We start from the raw sequence: 17,988 nt of genomic DNA on the forward strand, positions 1-17,988 counted from the left end.
TTTGTAGGGATCTTAAATGAGGGCATCGTGGAAGTCATCAGGCATCTCCTCTGTGGACCAAATGTCTTGCAAGATGTCTTGGAATACCTGTAAGGCTTTTGGGTCTAGTGCTTTGTAGATCTCAGCAGGAATGCCATCCTGCCCTGTTGCTTTATTTGAGTTCATCTGCAGGATTGCTTTCTTGATCTCATCAGTAGAGTGAGGCAGTCTAGGGCATCCAAGACTGTCAGCTGAGGAATCTCCTATAAGACATCATGATCAACTGTGGACGGGCTATTGAGTAGGTTGGAAAACTGTTCAGCCCAGTGGTTTTTCAGTCCTTCCTGGTCTTTCATCAGGCTCGACCCATTAGATGACAGCAATGGGGAGCATCCTGATATAGAAGGGCCATAAACTCACTTTATGAAGCTGAAGAACTTTCTGGTGGCATGCATGTCTGCACAGTGTTCAACGTGCTCAGCCTTTCTCTGCCACCACTCATCCTGCATTTCTCGCAGTTCCACCTGTACTTTAGACTGCAGGTGCTTAAACTTGTCTTTCTTTGAGACAGATGATGGATTGTTCTGCCAATCTTCATAGGCCTTGTTCTTGACCTGGAGGGCTGCTGAAATGGTCTCATGGTTTTCATCAAACCATTCTTGATGTGCCCGGGTTTTCAATCTGAGTACAGTTGTTGCAGTCTGCGTGATGACATCCTTAAACTGCATCCATTTTTCTGAACAGGTTCCTACAAGCGGTAAATTGCTGGAGAATTTTTCATTAAGTACATCTAGGAAACATTGGACTTTGCCTGGGTCTTGCAGTCTGCCAGTGTTGAATGACTTTCTGACAGTCCTTGGTTGCTTACGACATAAAGGGGCTGTGTGCCAGTTGAGGACAGACCAGACCAGCCTGTGATCTGTCCAGCACTCAGCACCTTGCATGGCTCTGGTGATGGGGACATCTTTAAGATCACGCTGATGTACTATGACATAGTCAAGTAGGTGCCAGCGTTTAGAGCTGGGATCCATCCAAGTTGTTTTGTACTTGTTTGCAAGCCTGAACATTGTGTTGGTGATGCACAGGTTGTACTTGGCACATTTGCTCAGAAGCACAGGCCTTTGCTATTTAGTTTTCCCACCCCATATCTCCTAAGGACTCTGTCCCAGTTGTCGCTGTCTGTCCCCACCCTAGCATTGAAGTTGCCCAGAATGACGAGTTTGTCCCTGGTGGGGGTTGTTCAAATAATCTGGTCCAGGTCCTCATAGAAACGTCTTCTTTGTCTGGACTCAGGTGAGTTGATGCAAAGGTGCTGACAATAGTGATGTACTGGGGCTTGCTGAGAGGAAAGTAGAACTTCATAATGCATTAATTTATTCCAGCGGGTAGAGTAGAGATGTTCTTCAGCAGAACAGTTTTGATTGCAAAACCTACTCCGTGAGTCCTGTTGTCAATCTGTGGTTTCCCTTTCCAAAAAAAATGTATATCCACTCGCTGCTTCCTGTAATGAATCCTCATCTGCAATCCTGGGCTCACTGAGTGCAGCAATGTCAATGCTATAATGGCAAAGTTCAGCTGCTATGAGTGCTGTTCGTCTTTCATCTTGTTGACACCTTGGCATCTTGTTTCTATCCAGCAAGGTGCAGATATTCCAGGCTCTGAAAATGAGTTTTCTTTGATTAATTTTTCTTGATGCTCAACCACTAAGGAGATGATCTAACAGCCGTGATTAGCTAGCCCAAATGTGTGGGGTAGGTAATGCTTAGGGTACCTTTTCTAGCCCCCTCCCTCATGCAAGGGTGGGCAGCGCTATCCTAGAAAGGGCTGCCCAGTCACCCTGGATGCTGCCAGACATCTCTGCTGCCCTGGGTACTGAGACAAATGACCACAGGTCCAAGGGCTGCCCATGTGCAGGTTTGTGACTACAACTTCCAGTGGTGATCTCTACCCATTGTTTCACCACTCACCCATCACTGCAGGGCTCAATGAATTAGATTGGGACTGAGGTGAATTGCACCTTCATCAAATAGATGAAGATGAATTGTACAACAGAAACCTGTGTGTGATGGAGTTTTAAGTGGAGCAGCCGTTGCACAGGGGCAGTCCCACTCTCTCAGCAGAAGAGGCCTTAATCCAATGGCACAGAAAACCATTATGACTGGTCCTCTCCTGCTGCAGTGGATGACCAGGACACCTAAGTGTCTTGTGCTCTTAGCACTCCACAACACCTGCTGAGCCTGCCTTTTTGACCATTGGACCATTGATCAGTCTCCTCTGCTCAGTCTACCAGGGCCAGACTTCACACACTGTGATAGATAAATCCCCTGTCTCAGCGAGGGTCGAAGACCCATTGGCTGCCCCACCTGGTTTGCCTTCTCTGCTAAGACAGTTTACCAGAGTATGGCCACTGCACTTGTTACAGGTACTTGGAGCCACAGGTGAGAGCTGAGTGCCAGGTGGAGACCAGAAGTGAATGAGCAACCCTAAAAAAGCTCAGCAGGCCCCTCCACCAGAGGTGCTACCCCTCCCTGGCCACCCACACACCCCTAATAACCAGAACAACAGAGTAAAATCATATGGCAGTATCTCAAAACAACAGCTGGAGGTGGGATGAACATAAATGATAGGAAAGTGGTTTACAAGCTAACAGAAGACAACAGGCTGACTGCTGCTGGAAACATAATGCTCGATGGTTACCATTATATTGCTTTATCTCCCAAATTGTTTGGTACATAAGCCAATTGCACAGAAAGTAACTGTTTGTTAGAAGAGCAGCAATTTCATATTTGTGTTCTCTAAGCTTCTTGGTTGGAATTTGATGTATTATTAAACTCTAAGGTTAATTTCCCATCATCCTAATTGCCTGACATTTATTCTACAATTTCCACACCAAAATAATTCAATGCAAATCTTTTACACAGATTATTTTCATATATGACTCTACACCAGTTGGAAAGCAGATCCAAACCTCTGTAATCCCATGAGGCTGGCTCCATTCAGGGACTGAACCAATTTATTTCTAAAACACAAATATTTGAATTTTCAGTAAAACAATTATCTTTTGGTGGGAAAAACAGCACAGCTCTGTGACATTTTCTCATTTACAGGATCTTGTGCCTCACCCTGGCTCCTGTACTTTCAGATATTTCAAAGAGAAAGGAAACTAGCTATCTTAGTGTCTCTCCTTCAGGACTGCTGAGTTCTTTTGCATAAATGCACACAGTATGAATAGAGGAGATGAGCCGAGAGCGTGAGTTTCATTTTTCTTTTATTTATTAAGTACGCCTTACATTTACTCAGGGCTGGGCAGAGATTTTTGCACCATAATCCTGGCACTTCAAGTTTGTCAGGTTTGAAGATAATTGTGGAATGTCTTGGAACAGCTTTTGAGAACAAAAGAGGTGGCAGAATTCAAGTATAAGTATATACATAATTTCCTTTTAATCTAATGAAACTCAACCAGTTCTTACTTGAGTGCATTTAGAGTAATGTTTTGATTGGTCTTATAGTTACCCAGCATTATGTGAACAGAGGCATACGTATGGTGCAAAAAAGTCTGCTTATGCACTGCATTAAGCTATCATGTGATTTGTTTTGGTTTTGCCTGTTGTATAAACTTCTCCATTGTAGATGTAAACCATGGTTTAAAGCATAGGACAGTATGTTGTGCAAACCCAGTCAATTTTGGCTTAGTCAATAAAATATGGCCAAGCATAATATGATGTAGCCACCCATCTATTCCAGATGTGACTCAACATTTCTTCAGTGAGTCTGTGTCCAGCTCTGGTATGCCTTGTCTTGAGATGTGGACAGGAATCACAGTCATCATGAAACTTCCACTATATCTAGGCTGGAGGACTTGAAGGCAAATCCTCTAGCCTCTGTAGAAGTAATGTAATATACATTTTTGCGGGGGGTGAGGGTCCTTCCTTCTTCTCAACTTTGCTTTTGCAATTGATAATTGTTCACATTAATTCCAACAAGTTGCAGTACTGGTTTAATTTGGGTTAAGCTCCACCAAAGATCATTTACTCACAACATGCGGGTTTATACAGTCAGAGGAAGGACTGCCAGGAAGAAATTAGAGGAGTAAAATAGGCTATTAGACCGAGGTTGATAAATCCAGACGACTAGGAGATGGCAGCAAGGATTTGAGAGTTTCCTAACTCCAGCAGGTTGTCCGGATTTTTTGCGATCCGGATCTGGCAGCCCCATCTGGGGTGGCGCTCAGGAGCCATTCCATTCTCGGAGAATTTAAACAAGCTTGCTACTTTATTATTAAATAAATGTTATGATGCAATAATGCATGTTTTGTTCAACAACTCACATCTTTTAAAGATGTGACTTAATCTCCCAACGGTAATCGGAGCTCTTCCTTCTTCTGTTTTTCACGTGTGCGCTCATTTTTCATTTGGACTTAAATATATACTATATGCAAGCTTCTGCAGCTGTTAATTAGGCTCCCCCGCCCCGATTCCCTGTCGGCAACCGCCGCCAAAGCCCCCCCCCACTGAAGGCCGCCACGGCTCCGCCACCTGCTGCAGAGATGGCCCACTCGCTCCGCCCATCCACAATCTGAGCGACCGTCCCAACATGGCGGACAGGAAGGCTCCCTTAACGCCCGAGGAGAATGCCGGAACGGTTGTCGACCTTCTAAACGTGGCGGAGGCCCGGCCTTCCTCCATGGCTCCACCCCGTCTTCCCCGCCTCCTGGCGGGTGTGGCCCGCCGGGTACAGAGCAGAGGCGGCCCTGGCGGCGAGGCGGCCGCCGCTGTGGGCGACATGTGGCGAGCGAGGAGGGCGGCTGGAGTTTTGTTTCATGCGGTCCTGGCGGCTCTGGTGCTGCTGGGCGCCCGGGACGTGTTCTTTCAGTATGAGGAGAACCGGTGCAGCATGACCTACATGTTCGAGTACCCCGAGTACCTGGTGAGTGGCTGGCCGGACGGGCGGCGGCGTGCTACAAGGTGGCCGTTTTGCCTCTCCTCCGCGCGTTCCCTCCGAGAGGCTTCTTTCGCGGGGCGAGCACAGACGTGCCTCCTCTGAGGGAGTTGCTGAGAAACTTGGTCTCCGGCGAGACGGCGCGGGGTTGCAGTCTGGCAACTCCATGGAGGCTCCTCTCTGCCTTTGCCTTCTGCCCTCCGGCGGCGCTTACAAACGAGCCCTTTTCCGCGCCTGGCTCTCCCTGGGCTTGGTTCATTTCACTCCACAGGCGCCCATCTATCTGATGTGTGTTATCTTCCTCTTTTTCAGAGCCTGGTTCAGTGGGAGCCTCCCAGGGTTCAAGCACCTATATTAGGTGCCTAGAGCAGCGGCTCTCAAAGTGTGGTCTGGGGACTCCGAGGTTTCCGAGACCCTTTCGGGGGGTCCGTGAAGTCAAATATTTTAAAATTTCTCAGTTTCGATTCCTAATACAGTCAATATCAATAGATATAACCCACAGAAACCAAAGTTCTTTGGGGTCCTCATTTTTTTTTTTTAAGAATGTAAAGGGGTCCAGAAACCAAAACGTTTGAGCACTGCTGTCCTAGAGGAATAAAATCGTCAGTAAATTGCTTCTCTGTCGTAACTATGAAAAGACAGCTGAAGTCACCCTTCTTAGAGAATGTGTTTTTCATGTTGCTTGGAACTTGGATCTAAGGAGTCAGGGTCTGTAAGTCCATGCAATCACCCAAAAGTCAAAGCTCCATTGGTCCTTTTTATCCCACTAGAAAGTGGCCAGTGCATTTACTGCTCAGTAATTGCTTGATAGTGAGAGAACATGGTTGTTCGACAGTAAGGTTTCATTGGATTCATATCAATATTACAAAATATTTCTCTGTGAATGTTGATACTGCTTTTCTTTTTCCTTGAAAAAAGTACTATTTCCTCTTTTGGCTTTCTAGTTCTCAAAGTGTTCTCCTATCATTATCAGGCGGTTCCTGATGATAGCAAAGATGAATAAATGCAGTAGTGTTCAATCTTTTCAAAAGCAGAATAGGTCATTTTTATCTTGAAAAGATTTGCACTGGACCTTTTCCCTTCTGTCAGCTTTTCCCCTCTTCCTTTTAAAGATGGCTATGATGTCAGCAGTTTGACCACTTATGGATAATGCTATGCATCATTTGCGTACCAAAACCAATGAAGACAAGTATCAAAATATGGGATGATAAGACAGGAAGAGCAAAGCAGAAGCTCCTGGAACTCTTTTTCTTCAATATCATTCTCTTTTCATATGGTTGTTTTAACCATAGGAAGTGAAGCGCTTACTTCATCTCCATAATTATAATACCTGTTATTCAGAAATGCTTTTTATCTATCTTGAATTAGGTCTCTAATTCTTTATATAGCATATGGGGCAAGAAAAAAGCTGGAGTTTTTCATCTTTTTTTGCTTCCCATTTGTTTATTTAAAATATCCTTCATCTACAAAAAATTGATCCTAGTGTAGGGTACAAAGGTAAGATGACCATTAATAGAGTAAAACATTAAACCAAAAAATTATATAATAAATCCCAGTTTGTGAATGCAGGACCTCCCCCCCCCCAAACATTGTAGTAATTTGCCCCTGAAAAAATACAGATTTGGCTCCCAGAAATGTGCCTTGGACAGCATTCTGATTTTATAATTAATTTTTCTTACTAAAGGCTCTCAGAGATGGCCCTTATCCAGTGTTTATAATAAATAGGCAGGTTGATGTGGGAAGAAGTGGTATATGAGGTCTTTGGATCCTGAGGTGGTCAACATTGAGCTACCACAGAATATACAACCTTGCTTTTCTAAAAACGTGTCCTTTCTGAGATGCCTTAAGGACTTTAATTCTAAGCTTCAAAGTGCAGGTTACTTTGAATATGATGTCTCACATTAATTTCTTACTGATGCCTCTAATGAACAAGGAACTTGGGACATATGCTTCATATGAACTCTAGTAATAAAACTACTGCACTTGAAGTTTTTGTGGAAAGCATTCTGAAATATGTTATCTTCAGGGTAATACAAGGGACTGATACCACAATTTTTTACAGGACTATTCAGTAGTAATAGTTTCAGTGAGGCTTGTTCCAGGCAAATGGGTATAGGTCTATAGGCCCTTGCCATATTTATATGTATGATATACCATATGGTACAGCTTCCTGGTAATATAGGTCTATAATATGATGATCTAAAACATCAGATTTTTAAGACAATACAATGAGAGAGAGAATATTAAATGACTTTAGAGAAAGATACCCACAATGTTCTGCAGATGACTTAAATTGGATGTAGGAAGCTACTGTGGGCTAAGTTTGTTAAGTACAATAATAGCTAGTTTAATGTACAGTGGGTGTGGGAATGTCAGCTATAAGTACTAGGGTTTTTGCAGCAAATTTAACAGGAAGGAAAACTACTGGTTATCTTATGATTTGTTGATTTGGTTTCTGTCAGCTTAAAAAAGCCTATTGTATTTCTAAAATACTTTGGGTGCCCTAAAATTAAGTAAAAGGTACAAGATATTTAAATATTAAGAGTTAATAGGGCTATGCAATAATCCAGATTTGAGAAGGAAAAGGTGATAAGAAAGCTGCAGGGACTAGTCCTGGCAGTCACAAAAAAAATGTTGGCACCTCCTGAAATCACATGGTTCTTTTTCTGTGATCCCACAGCAGAAAAGATGTAGATTCTTTAAGGGAATGCTCACAGGCAAGACATGGTTGCCCATATGTTCTCCAAGACTCTTTCCTCTTTAAATCCAAATTGCTACAGAACTTGTAAGAGTTAATCCTTGAATTTAAAATAATTAGAATTTGTCAAGCAAAAGTTTGGTTTAGAAAGAAAATATTTGGCACACTTTCAAGTGTAAAACGTATGTAGGAAACTTCTATTGAACGAGTCATTTGGATATAGAAACTTCATATTAGAGCTTCAAAACTCACTTTCTGAATATCAGTACTCCATTTCCAATAAAAGATGTCAGCATTCAAACCTGCCCCTCCAAGTCCTGCTATGCTGCCTCATCATGGTGGTGGTGGGTGTTCCTGGGAAGGGCAAGAGAAGAGCACCGTGAACACATGGCAAGGGTATATAATCCCAGCAGGATCACCCAGGGTGTGAAGGTCACTCTACCTGCCCAGCTAAAGTAAGCAGGCACCTACATTGAGCAGCAGTGATATAAGAAGATGCTGGAGGTGGGTGATCACTTCGGTGACAACAGCAAAGGCATCATTTCATACTATGCAGGAGAAGACAATGGTAAACTACTCCAGTAGAGGTAGTCCTCAATTTACGACCATAGTTGGGACTGGAACTTCTGTTGCTAAGTGATGTGGTCATTAAGTGAGTTGCGTCCAATTTTATGACCTTTTTTGCCAGAGTCGTTAAGTGAATCTGGCTTCCCCCATTGACTTTGCTTGTCAAAAGCCTGGGAATGTTACAAATGGCAATCACATGTCCCCAGGACGCTGCAAGAGTCATAAATATATGCCAGTTGCCAAGTCCCCAAATTTCGATCATGTGATCACAGGGATGCTGCGATGGTCTTAAGTGTGAGGACCAGTTGTAAGCCACTTTTTTCAGTGCTGTCGTAACCTTGAATGCTCATTAAACAGATGGCCATAAGTCAAGGACTACCTGTATTTTACCAAGGCAACTACATGGATAGACAATATAAAGTGATTGATGATATAGTACTGGATGATGGGCACCTCAGGTCAGATGGCACTCATCATGATACTGAGGAAGTGTTGAGAATCTTACAGAGTACTAATGGTGTTTATGATGTGGCTAGATTAAAGCCTTTGGGACATCTGGTTGCTGATGTTGCCATGCAGGAAAAGAAAATCTAAGGCTGCTAAGAGAATTACAGTGGGAATATGGAATGTAAAAAGCATGATCATGGGAAAGAACAACACAGTGAGAGATAAAATGAATCGAGTACAGATTGACGTCTTAGCCATCACTATATTGAGATGGACTGGAATTGGACACTTTCAGTCAGAAGATTGTATTTATTATTCAGGACTTGAAAAATAAGGAACAGCACTGATTTCATAATCAGGAAGGATATAGGAAGAAAGTACTTGACTAATGCAATTAGTGACTGAATAATATCAATTAGATTTTATGGTCTGAAAATTTAATTTGTTTGAAATTGACAGAACATGGAAGCAAAGTGTGCTGGTTGTAGCTGGAGACTGGAATGCCAAAGTTGGAAATATTAAGGTGAAAAATGTAGTTGGACTGGATGGGCTAGAAAATGGAAATGAAACATGAGAATAACTTATCAATTTCTGCCAATCCAGTTATTTCTTCATTTTTAATATAGTTTTTAAACAGTCAAAATGCCTCTATACATGGACTTCACTAGATGGAGTACCCAGAAATCAAATTGACTATATTATTGGTATAAAGAGGTAGAATTGTTCAGTTATAACAGCAAACACATGACCAGGGGTTGACTGTAGAATAGATAATGCGCAAGTTCCAAGTTAAGCTAAAATGGAAAAAGAAAGCCAGCCAGTTTCCATTATATGATCTTAAGCATATGCCCACCATTTTCTTTTTTTTAATAATGATTTTATTAAACATTACAATTAAAATGATAAAAACTAATGCAAACTAAAAAAATAAAAGAATTTAAAAAATAGAAAGTGCAGAAAAGAAGAAAAATAGAAAAATAGAAAAAGAAAAAGAATATAGTAAAGAAAAAGAAAAGAAATATATAAAGTGTCTTCCCCCATCATCACAACAAGTATAAACAATTTTAATAACTTATCACCTTCTCTTAAAATACACAAATAATCTCATCTCTTATATATAAGCAAATCTTTAAAGCCTTGTCATTCAGTCCTGGCCAGCAAAGTCCATTAAGGGTTACAAGAGGTAACATATTCTCTTAACCTTGATCAAATAGACCAACTTTATATTCCTTCCTTTTACTTTCTACAGTCCTTTCAAATACAGTGGTACCTCGGGTCATGAACTTAATTCGTTCCGCGACTCTGGTTGCGACCCGAATTGGTCGCGACCCGAATCAAATTTTCCCATAAGGTTCAATGTAAATACGGTTAATCCATTCTGACCCCTCCGAATTTGGTTGCCAACCGATTTTGGTTGCGACCCGAATCAAATTTTCCCATAAGGTTCAATGTAATTACAGTTAATCCGTTCTGAACCATATGTTGTTGTTTTTTTAAACCACAGAAATATGACACACAGTACAGTACGAAGAGAGAGAACGCTAACCTTGCTCAATGCGACTTCTGGCGTGGAGGACAGGAAGGCGGGTGGGGAGGCAGTTATTGCTTGGAGGGAGAGTCCCCCTCCCTACAGGAAGCCACGACCACGTGTCACGGGAGGGAAAATGGCCGCAGATCCTGTTCGTCACCCGATCCGGCGTTCACGAACGGAAGCAAAATTTTGCAAACGGAGCTGTTCGTGACCCAAATTGGTCGTGAACAGAAGCGTTCGTGACCCAAGGTACCACTGTAATATCCTAGAACTTGATTTATTTTCTTTGTCTTTTCTCACAAAATCCTTCAAAACTAACAAGTCTCTTTTGTAAATTCAATATAGGAAAGTTATCCAGGTCACTTTTTTGGTTTGTTATTTGTATATCCGTTGTAATTGTCAGCTGGTTTCATTTGTATATCCAGTTTAGCATCTTTTTCGATATCATTCTTGTAGCCTGTCATTTTTAAATCCACTTTCAAAGCAGTCTCAGTCTTGTCTGGTAAACTTGTTCCTCTTAACATCTTTTAAACACAGATGTTAATAACATCTTTTAAGCACAGTCTATAATGGCAGACACTCTTAAAATTAACTTCTGAGTCCTTTGTTCACAAATATCCTTCAATACATCCAATGTTAAAGTATTTTGCTCCATTCTGTACAGGTAGTCCTCACTATCTGTCCATAATAGGTACCAGAATTTAGGTCGCTAAGCAATTTGGTCGTTAAGCAAATTGGAGCTGATTTTACGGCCTTTTTTACAATGGTCGTTAAGCGAATCACATAGTTGTTAAGCGAATCACATGGTCATGAAGTGAATCCAGCTTCCCCAATGGATGATTTTTGTTGGGATTTGCTTAACGACCATTGTAAAAAAAGGTTGCAAATTACAATCATGTGACTGTGGGGGTTGAAAAGCACTTTTCCCAAGGCTGTCATAACTCTGGACTGTCGTTAAATAAATTGTTGTTAAGTGAGGACTACCTGTATTAGTAAGTCAAATTTAAGTGTTCTCCTTTAATTGTAATCTTTAGTTCCTTCTGATTCCCTCTAGTGTCCAACCTTCAAAGTCCCATCCTATCATGTTTTATTTTGTTTTTTAAGAATTCAAAACAACAGCATTTTCCCACAGGAAGGATTCTTATTTCAGAATCCTATTTGAAATCCATCTGGGCCCTTAGTCTGTTTGTAACTACATTCTAATCACTCTTTTGCTGTTTATTCCAAAAAAAGATTTTTTTAAAGTCCTTAAACTTGTATTTAAAACTTCTTTCCATTTCAGGAGCTTCTTCTCCAAAGTTACCATCAGAAGGAAGAAGAATGCAAATGTTTCATTTTTAGTTTGCAGATATGCAGTTCTTTACTTATATAAGGAAGATAGTGAAATATTCAAAAAGCTGTTGTATTTTTTCAGGCTTTTTAAAAGTATGTCTGTTTCATACCAATACCATACTATGTTTTATTTTGTGTGAGCTTTATTTACTCTATATTGCAATTGCTTAGATCCCTTCTGTTAATAACATTACCTTTCTTTTGCTGAAATACATGTAAGTATCTTTGTTTCAGAAAATAAAATTACCTAAGAAAATATCCAGACGTTACCCAGTCTATGAGCTCTATCTCTATGGGGAAGGAATTTATGCAGAAGAAAATAGAAAACTAATCTTAACAGGGATTCCTATCCTTTTTCTTCCTGGCAATGCTGGAAGTTATAAGCAAGGTAAGCTATCTCTGAAGGAATGCCAGTATGGATATTGTAATCCTTTGTAAGCAACAAGAAGCTTCAATATCTCTGTAGAATACCTGAAGAGGGAGTAGCATGGGAAGAATAATCTTTACATGAATCTATATTTTCCTGCATAATAAATAGTTTGCATTTATTTATTATATTTATTAATCACATTTTAGACTACCACAATCCCAGAGGACTCTCGGCAATTTACAATTTACTCAAATAAGCAGTATACAATAAAAATGAATAAAAGTCTACAAACAGTTAAAAATGCAGAATAAAATGAAGCCAACCCTACCAAGATGGAATCAAGGACCAAACGCCATCCAAAAGAGCTCCGTTTTGAGCTGTTTCTGGGTGGGAGCTGTTTCCAGTGGTCTGCTGGAAACCATTCCAAAAGCAGTGCTACTGAGCCTCCCTGCCACCACCTCCTTAAAGCAGAGGCCCATTAGTAGTTTCTCCTGGATAGATTGAATTAGCTGGGCAAATTCCACTGGGAGAGTACAGTCCTGTGAATAACTTGGAGCCAAGCCCCATACATTATATAAGTTATCAACAGCACTTTAAATTGCACTGGACAGTCTGTCTGTAACCAGTGTAGGGCCCACAGCACTGGTGTAATGTGCTCCCTGTAGCAAATATTGGTTAGCACATGGGCTGCTGCACTCTGAACAAACTGGAATGTCTGAGTAGTCTTCAAAAGATCCCCATGTAGAGCTCCTTGCAGTAATTTAAATGGTTGGTAACAAGGGCATGAGTCATTGTAGCAAAATCCTCCTTTTCAAGGTAGGGGCCACAATTGGCACACCACCCAAGGCCTCCCCGGCTGCAGCCTACACCTGCTGTTTTAAATGGAGCCACAATCCAGAAGAACCCAAAAGTCACAGACTTGCTTTTTCAGTAGTGCTGCCCCTCCACCCCACCCCCCCCGGTCAAGAGACACCACTGGAGCAGACAGTTCTGTTGCACCACAAGTATCTTGTTAGGATTCACAATTTAAGCCTCTGGGTATCAGGACAGGACTTCAATGCATCCTCAGTCTGGCCTGGGATAGCAATGTAAAGCTGTGTATCATTAATGAAACCAAACCCCAAACTATTGGATGACCTCTCCCAGAGGCTACGTGTATAGGTTAAATAGGAGACGGAGAGGACTGACCCCTGACTCCCACAAAGGAGTAGCCACCAGGCCAATCTCTCCTCCCCTGCCCTGCGCTCCCCTCTTCTGACTGGTACCACTGCAGCATAGTACCCACAATTCCCCACACGGGGTCCAGAAGTATTTTTTTATTTTATTTATTGATATTTCAAATTTAGATACTGCCCATCTCACAAAAAGCAACTCTGGGCAGTTCACATAAAATGGCAATAAACATTAAAATACAATAAAAGCAATATAAAATACAATAAAAATAGAATAAAAACAAAACACATACACAGATAATATCTTCCAAGATGTTGATGGTCAGTATACCATGGTTGATGATATTGAAGGCCATGGAGAAATCTGATAGGACCCAGATATATGCATTATCTTCATCTTGGGCCTGACAGATACACTAGTGCTACCAAAGCTGTCTCTGTTCCATCTCCAGGCCTGAATCCTAACTAAAAAGGGTTCAGATAATCCATTTTCTCTAGGGTACCACATATTGATTCCTCACCACCGTCTCATCAGCCTTCCCCTGGTGTTAATTGTTTAGCACCTCTGAAGCCAGGGAGAACGTTTTAAGGAGAGAGCTCACTAAAACTTCCTTCAAGGCCACTGATAGTGTTTCCTTCTGCATTTGAGGCTTTAACCATCTCACAGATCCAGATGCAACTGAGTACTGCCTGGGACCTCCATAGAGCCAGACCTGTTTGTATGATCTCATGGATCCAAATGACCCTGGGTCAGTTCACCAATCTTTTTTGTTTAGCAGGCTAGTTTAAACTGTGTGTCTTCTCTATGGTTCCTTCTGAAAATAATATTGTTGTTCTCAAGTTATACTGCATATTAAGCATGGATTTTTGGAACTTGGAGTTTGAAGACGCAAAAATTACAATGAGTTTTTTTTTTTTTTTTGTAATTCCACATAGTTTTGTTTCTTGCCTCCTAGCTACCTCTTATGGGGATCTACTTCACCATCAAAATCTAGGTTTTTAATCATCTGTGCTTCTAATGTGTGTGTGTTTTTTTTCAGTACGTTCTCTTGGATCAATAGCACTGAGAAAGGCGGAAGACACTGACTTCAAATATCATTTTGATGTCTTCAGTGTGAATTTCAATGAGGAACTTGTAGCACTATATGGTGGAAGTTTACAAAGGCAGACAAGATTTGTGAATGAGTGTATTAAAGTAATTCTTAAATTGTATAAGGTATGGAGATAAGCAGAAGGCATATTAACTTTTATACTGTACAGCGTGTAAGTGTCTTACAGAGACTGCTCGTGCTGCTGTGATTTTTTTGTTTAACGATGAGAACATTTCGTTTAAAAATGAACTTTGGCTGTTTAAGTAACATTTATAATGTACTTTGCTCACTCTGTGTAACTATTGTATATGTGGATAATAATTTCATTCTCTAAATATGGAGCATTCTGTAACCAAAATGACACATATATCCAGTTGCGGGAAATATGTAGGCTCAGATAAGCTCAAAGCTGTGCATATAGTACTAATAACTTTTAAAAGAGAAAAAAAGACTGTTGTGGACAAAGTAATTTAAAAACAGCCCAAAGAGGACTTGGGAAATTTGACTGATGTCATAATTTGCCCCTTAACCCTAAAAACATTTAACACAGACATTTTTCTCTAATTTTAGTTGAATTTCCCTAACTGTACACTTCAGAGCCAATTTGGTCTAGTGGTTAAGGCACGAGCTAGAAACCAGGAGACCTTGACTTCTAGTCCCGCTTTAGGCACAAAGCCAGCTGGGGGACCTTGGGCCAGTCACTCTCCCTCAGCCCTAGGAAGGAGGCAATGGCAAGCCACTTCTGAAATCTTGCCAAGAAAACTGCAGGGACTTGTCCAGGCTGTCACCAGGAGTTAACACTGAGTTGAAGACACCAAAGGAGGGAGGGAGGGAAATGTGTACACTTGGAGTGATTTACTGTTTTGTACCATAACCCCCAGGATGCAGAGAGTATAGAGGATGGCCTCGATGAACAGAGGGAAGATCTGTTACCAGGCAGTAATCAGATACACGTGGCTTGAGCCCATACCAAGAAAGAGATTTTAAAAAATGCATCAGATGGGTCCTCCCCCCAACTCACCTTAAGATAAAAGATGGAGGAGGGGAAGCACATTCAGAATTGCAAGATCCTGTTACTATAGCTGTTCTAATAAAGATAGCTTTAGGCCAACATGATCTGTTTCTTAGTCTGGTCTACCTTAAAGGGCTGGCACGTTAACTGTTAAATGGGAAAAGATTTGTGTTGTTATATGTTTTCATTGTGTCTAATGTCAGATAATTTTTCTTCATTTTTTGAAGGGCCATGTGTTTGCTCCCCGCAGTGTTGCATTAGTAGGTCATTCCATGGGCGGTCTTGTTGCAAGAGCACTGCTGACTCTTAAACATTTTAAACCAGAACTTCTCAGTATTCTTGTTACTCAAGCCACACCTCATATTGCACCTGTGTTGCCTTTTGATCAATATCTTACTGGTAAGTTCACGCCTAAGAACTTTTTGGATTTGTGGGGTTCTATTTTGCCTTCCCCCTCCTTTCTGCTTTTGAGTAATTGGATAAACTTCCCTCCCGTTAATTTGCTGAAAAAGACTATTAAAATTCTATAACCTTCCTTGTTATACTTTATATTAGCAATTTGGCCAGAAATGTGTTGTAGAGTATTCTGGAAAATAGTTTTGAGAGTTGATATCAAAGATTTCCCCCCAGTATGTACTTGTTTAATCCTGGGTTGCAGATGGTACCTTAAAAAGATGCAGCTTAGCTTAAATTTTATGATGAACATAATTGTACCTAATATGTCCTGGCAACATCAACTTTTGCTGGGTCACCATGATGGCCAGTTCGTCTTGTGCCTGCAAATGAATGAGACAGGGACTTAGGAGCAATTATATTCTGTTTATGTGTTGTGTTTTGGTAGGATCACTAACTTTGGATTCTGAAAAATCAGGGTACTCCAGAATTCATCAAATATTATTTCCAGATCCCTCACTTCTGTGGGCAGCGGGATGACGTTATGAGGCAACATTTCCCCAGATAATGGTTTGACCATTATTGGTGGATTATGCTAACTTGCCCATATCAAGACACTTAAAAACAAAATCAAGGTTATTTGCCTAATGTCAATTTGAAACAGACTACTAGGAGAGTCTCAGCATGAAGTTCTTGAACACCAAACTGAAGACTACCTTAGACAGTTTGGTTATAGTCTATTTGATAGCAAGGAGAGTACACCAATAGTATCCCCAGTCTTGTCTTGTTGACCCAAAGCCAGGTTTCTTGTAGCTACTCCCATTCCTGGAGAACTTCCAGTGAGCAGAATGGCATTTCTGTGTCTCTCTTCTCACCCCACAGTCCAGGCTGATGCTTCATTGAAAAACTAGGTTGGTAGAGTTGGATCATATCCATGCCATTAGTTAACTGATCCATGTTTCTTTATCTTTCATCTTTGAAATACTTTATCTTTCATCTTTGCAATAATCATATTATAAAAACCATAAAAGTATGAAGTCTTACTTTGGTAACATCATCAGGAAGGGGGAATCAGAAGCCAAGTACCCAACACACTGGGAGAGATCAGAGGGAGGAATTGTCACAGTTTCCCAAAAGGGATGACCTCATTTGTTAATACCCCTTTCCCCATTAGCCTGCCTTTAATGCTGGCTGCATATCCATATTCAAAGAAGTTGACTTTGAATGCTGAGAGTCTGTTTATGATTGCAGTGGGATATAAGATGGATGGATGTGTAGGTAGATAGGTAGGTAGGTAGATTTTTCCTGCAAGAATAATTGTGAATAATGCAGCATCACATCACTGTTTTCCTTTAAGAACTGATATGATGAAACAAGGTGGACTTTCAGCACCTGATTCCAAGTCCCTAAAATAGATATTTTTAAGCACTCTGTTGAAAGTGATGGAAAGGGACTCACCAAGAATTTGCCTTCTATGTATAGGCATTGTCTCTAAGATGCTAATCATATCTAATGGGATGACATCTGGAAATAGTAAGCTTTCTAAGTACTAAAGAACTACTTACACAGAAGGACTACTGAATGTAGCAGAAAGTGCTTGCGATAGATGGATAGGCTGGGTATATATTTATACTTCCATCCTCCCTAATCATGGTGTTTATCAACACATATGAAAAATCTTGCTTGTGGTATCTCTTCCAATCCAGAATGAGAGGTAATACTATGACTTTTCCTGTGGTATAGAGTCTACGTATGGAATGTCAGGTTGAGAAATAATCAGTGAAAATAGATAAATGTTTTAGTAATTTGTCAGGCTTAGCATATATTTCCAGTATGGATCTATACAACTGCTATCTTTTCATGTTTCCCAGATATTAGAGCTCATGTAAGCTATTTCTTTTATGCTAATGAGATCAGTTGTGGTATTTCCTAATCCGTAACCTCAAGACAGCATTTAAGTTTCTTTCATTCCCCTTTCACGAGGCAAGCTCTTAGGGGCCTTTTGGCTGTACTTCTGGTGTTAAGTAGCAGCTAGAGAAAGCTGAGCAGAGATGGGAACTCCATATTCATCTCAGAAAAACTGACTATATTAACCAAATCAAAGCACACAGCAGTGGAAGAACGACATTTGTACTATAGGTGAGTCAAGGATTTCAAGGACAACCAGCTGGAACAGGAATGTTGAAAGGGACTCGGTTTAGGAAAAAGTGCATTAATAATGCCAGGAATATCACAGCACTTAACTAATAGAAAAGATATTAGTGTTATTTTTATTGAAGTGGTCAACCCCTTTGTTGGATTCTTTAGTAGATATTTTGAAGTTAATGGTATGCAGTTAATTCTGCAACCTTCAGTAAGAAAGAAAATCAAAATGTGAAATTCGTATTTTGAACTAGCAGAATGTTCACAGTATGAGAAATTGTTACAGCTTGCCAGCTTCAGTAGAAACTGCAAGATA

The 17,988-nt window shown here is 40.8% G+C and overlaps 1 protein-coding gene across 5 annotated transcripts in view; it reads left to right on the forward strand.

Annotated features, from left to right (window-relative positions):
* The first annotated feature begins 4,693 nt into the window (after positions 1-4,693).
* The window catches only part of PGAP1 (post-GPI attachment to proteins inositol deacylase 1), a 67,393-nt gene continuing 54,098 nt past the window's right edge, over positions 4,694-17,988 (forward strand). For 2 of the 5 annotated variants that reach the window (XM_088135686.1, XM_025164945.2), the window contains exons 1-4: positions 4,694-4,905; positions 11,727-11,880; positions 14,075-14,250; positions 15,365-15,536. In XM_088135686.1, coding sequence (XP_087991812.1) covers positions 4,762-4,905; positions 11,727-11,880; positions 14,075-14,250; positions 15,365-15,536 — 646 coding nt within the window. In that variant the 5' untranslated portion in view covers positions 4,694-4,761. The remainder of the gene's footprint in view (positions 4,906-11,726; positions 11,881-14,074; positions 14,251-15,364; positions 15,537-17,988) is intronic. The other 3 variants (XM_007425501.4, XM_025164946.2, XM_088135687.1) reach the window with 2 other exon arrangements.

This window comes from Python bivittatus, unplaced genomic scaffold, assembly GCF_059951505.1.
Source record: "Python bivittatus isolate LINGU-HERP-01145 unplaced genomic scaffold, Pbiv_v1 ctg000200_np1212, whole genome shotgun sequence".
In the NCBI taxonomy this organism is placed as follows: domain Eukaryota; kingdom Metazoa; phylum Chordata; class Lepidosauria; order Squamata; family Pythonidae; genus Python; species Python bivittatus.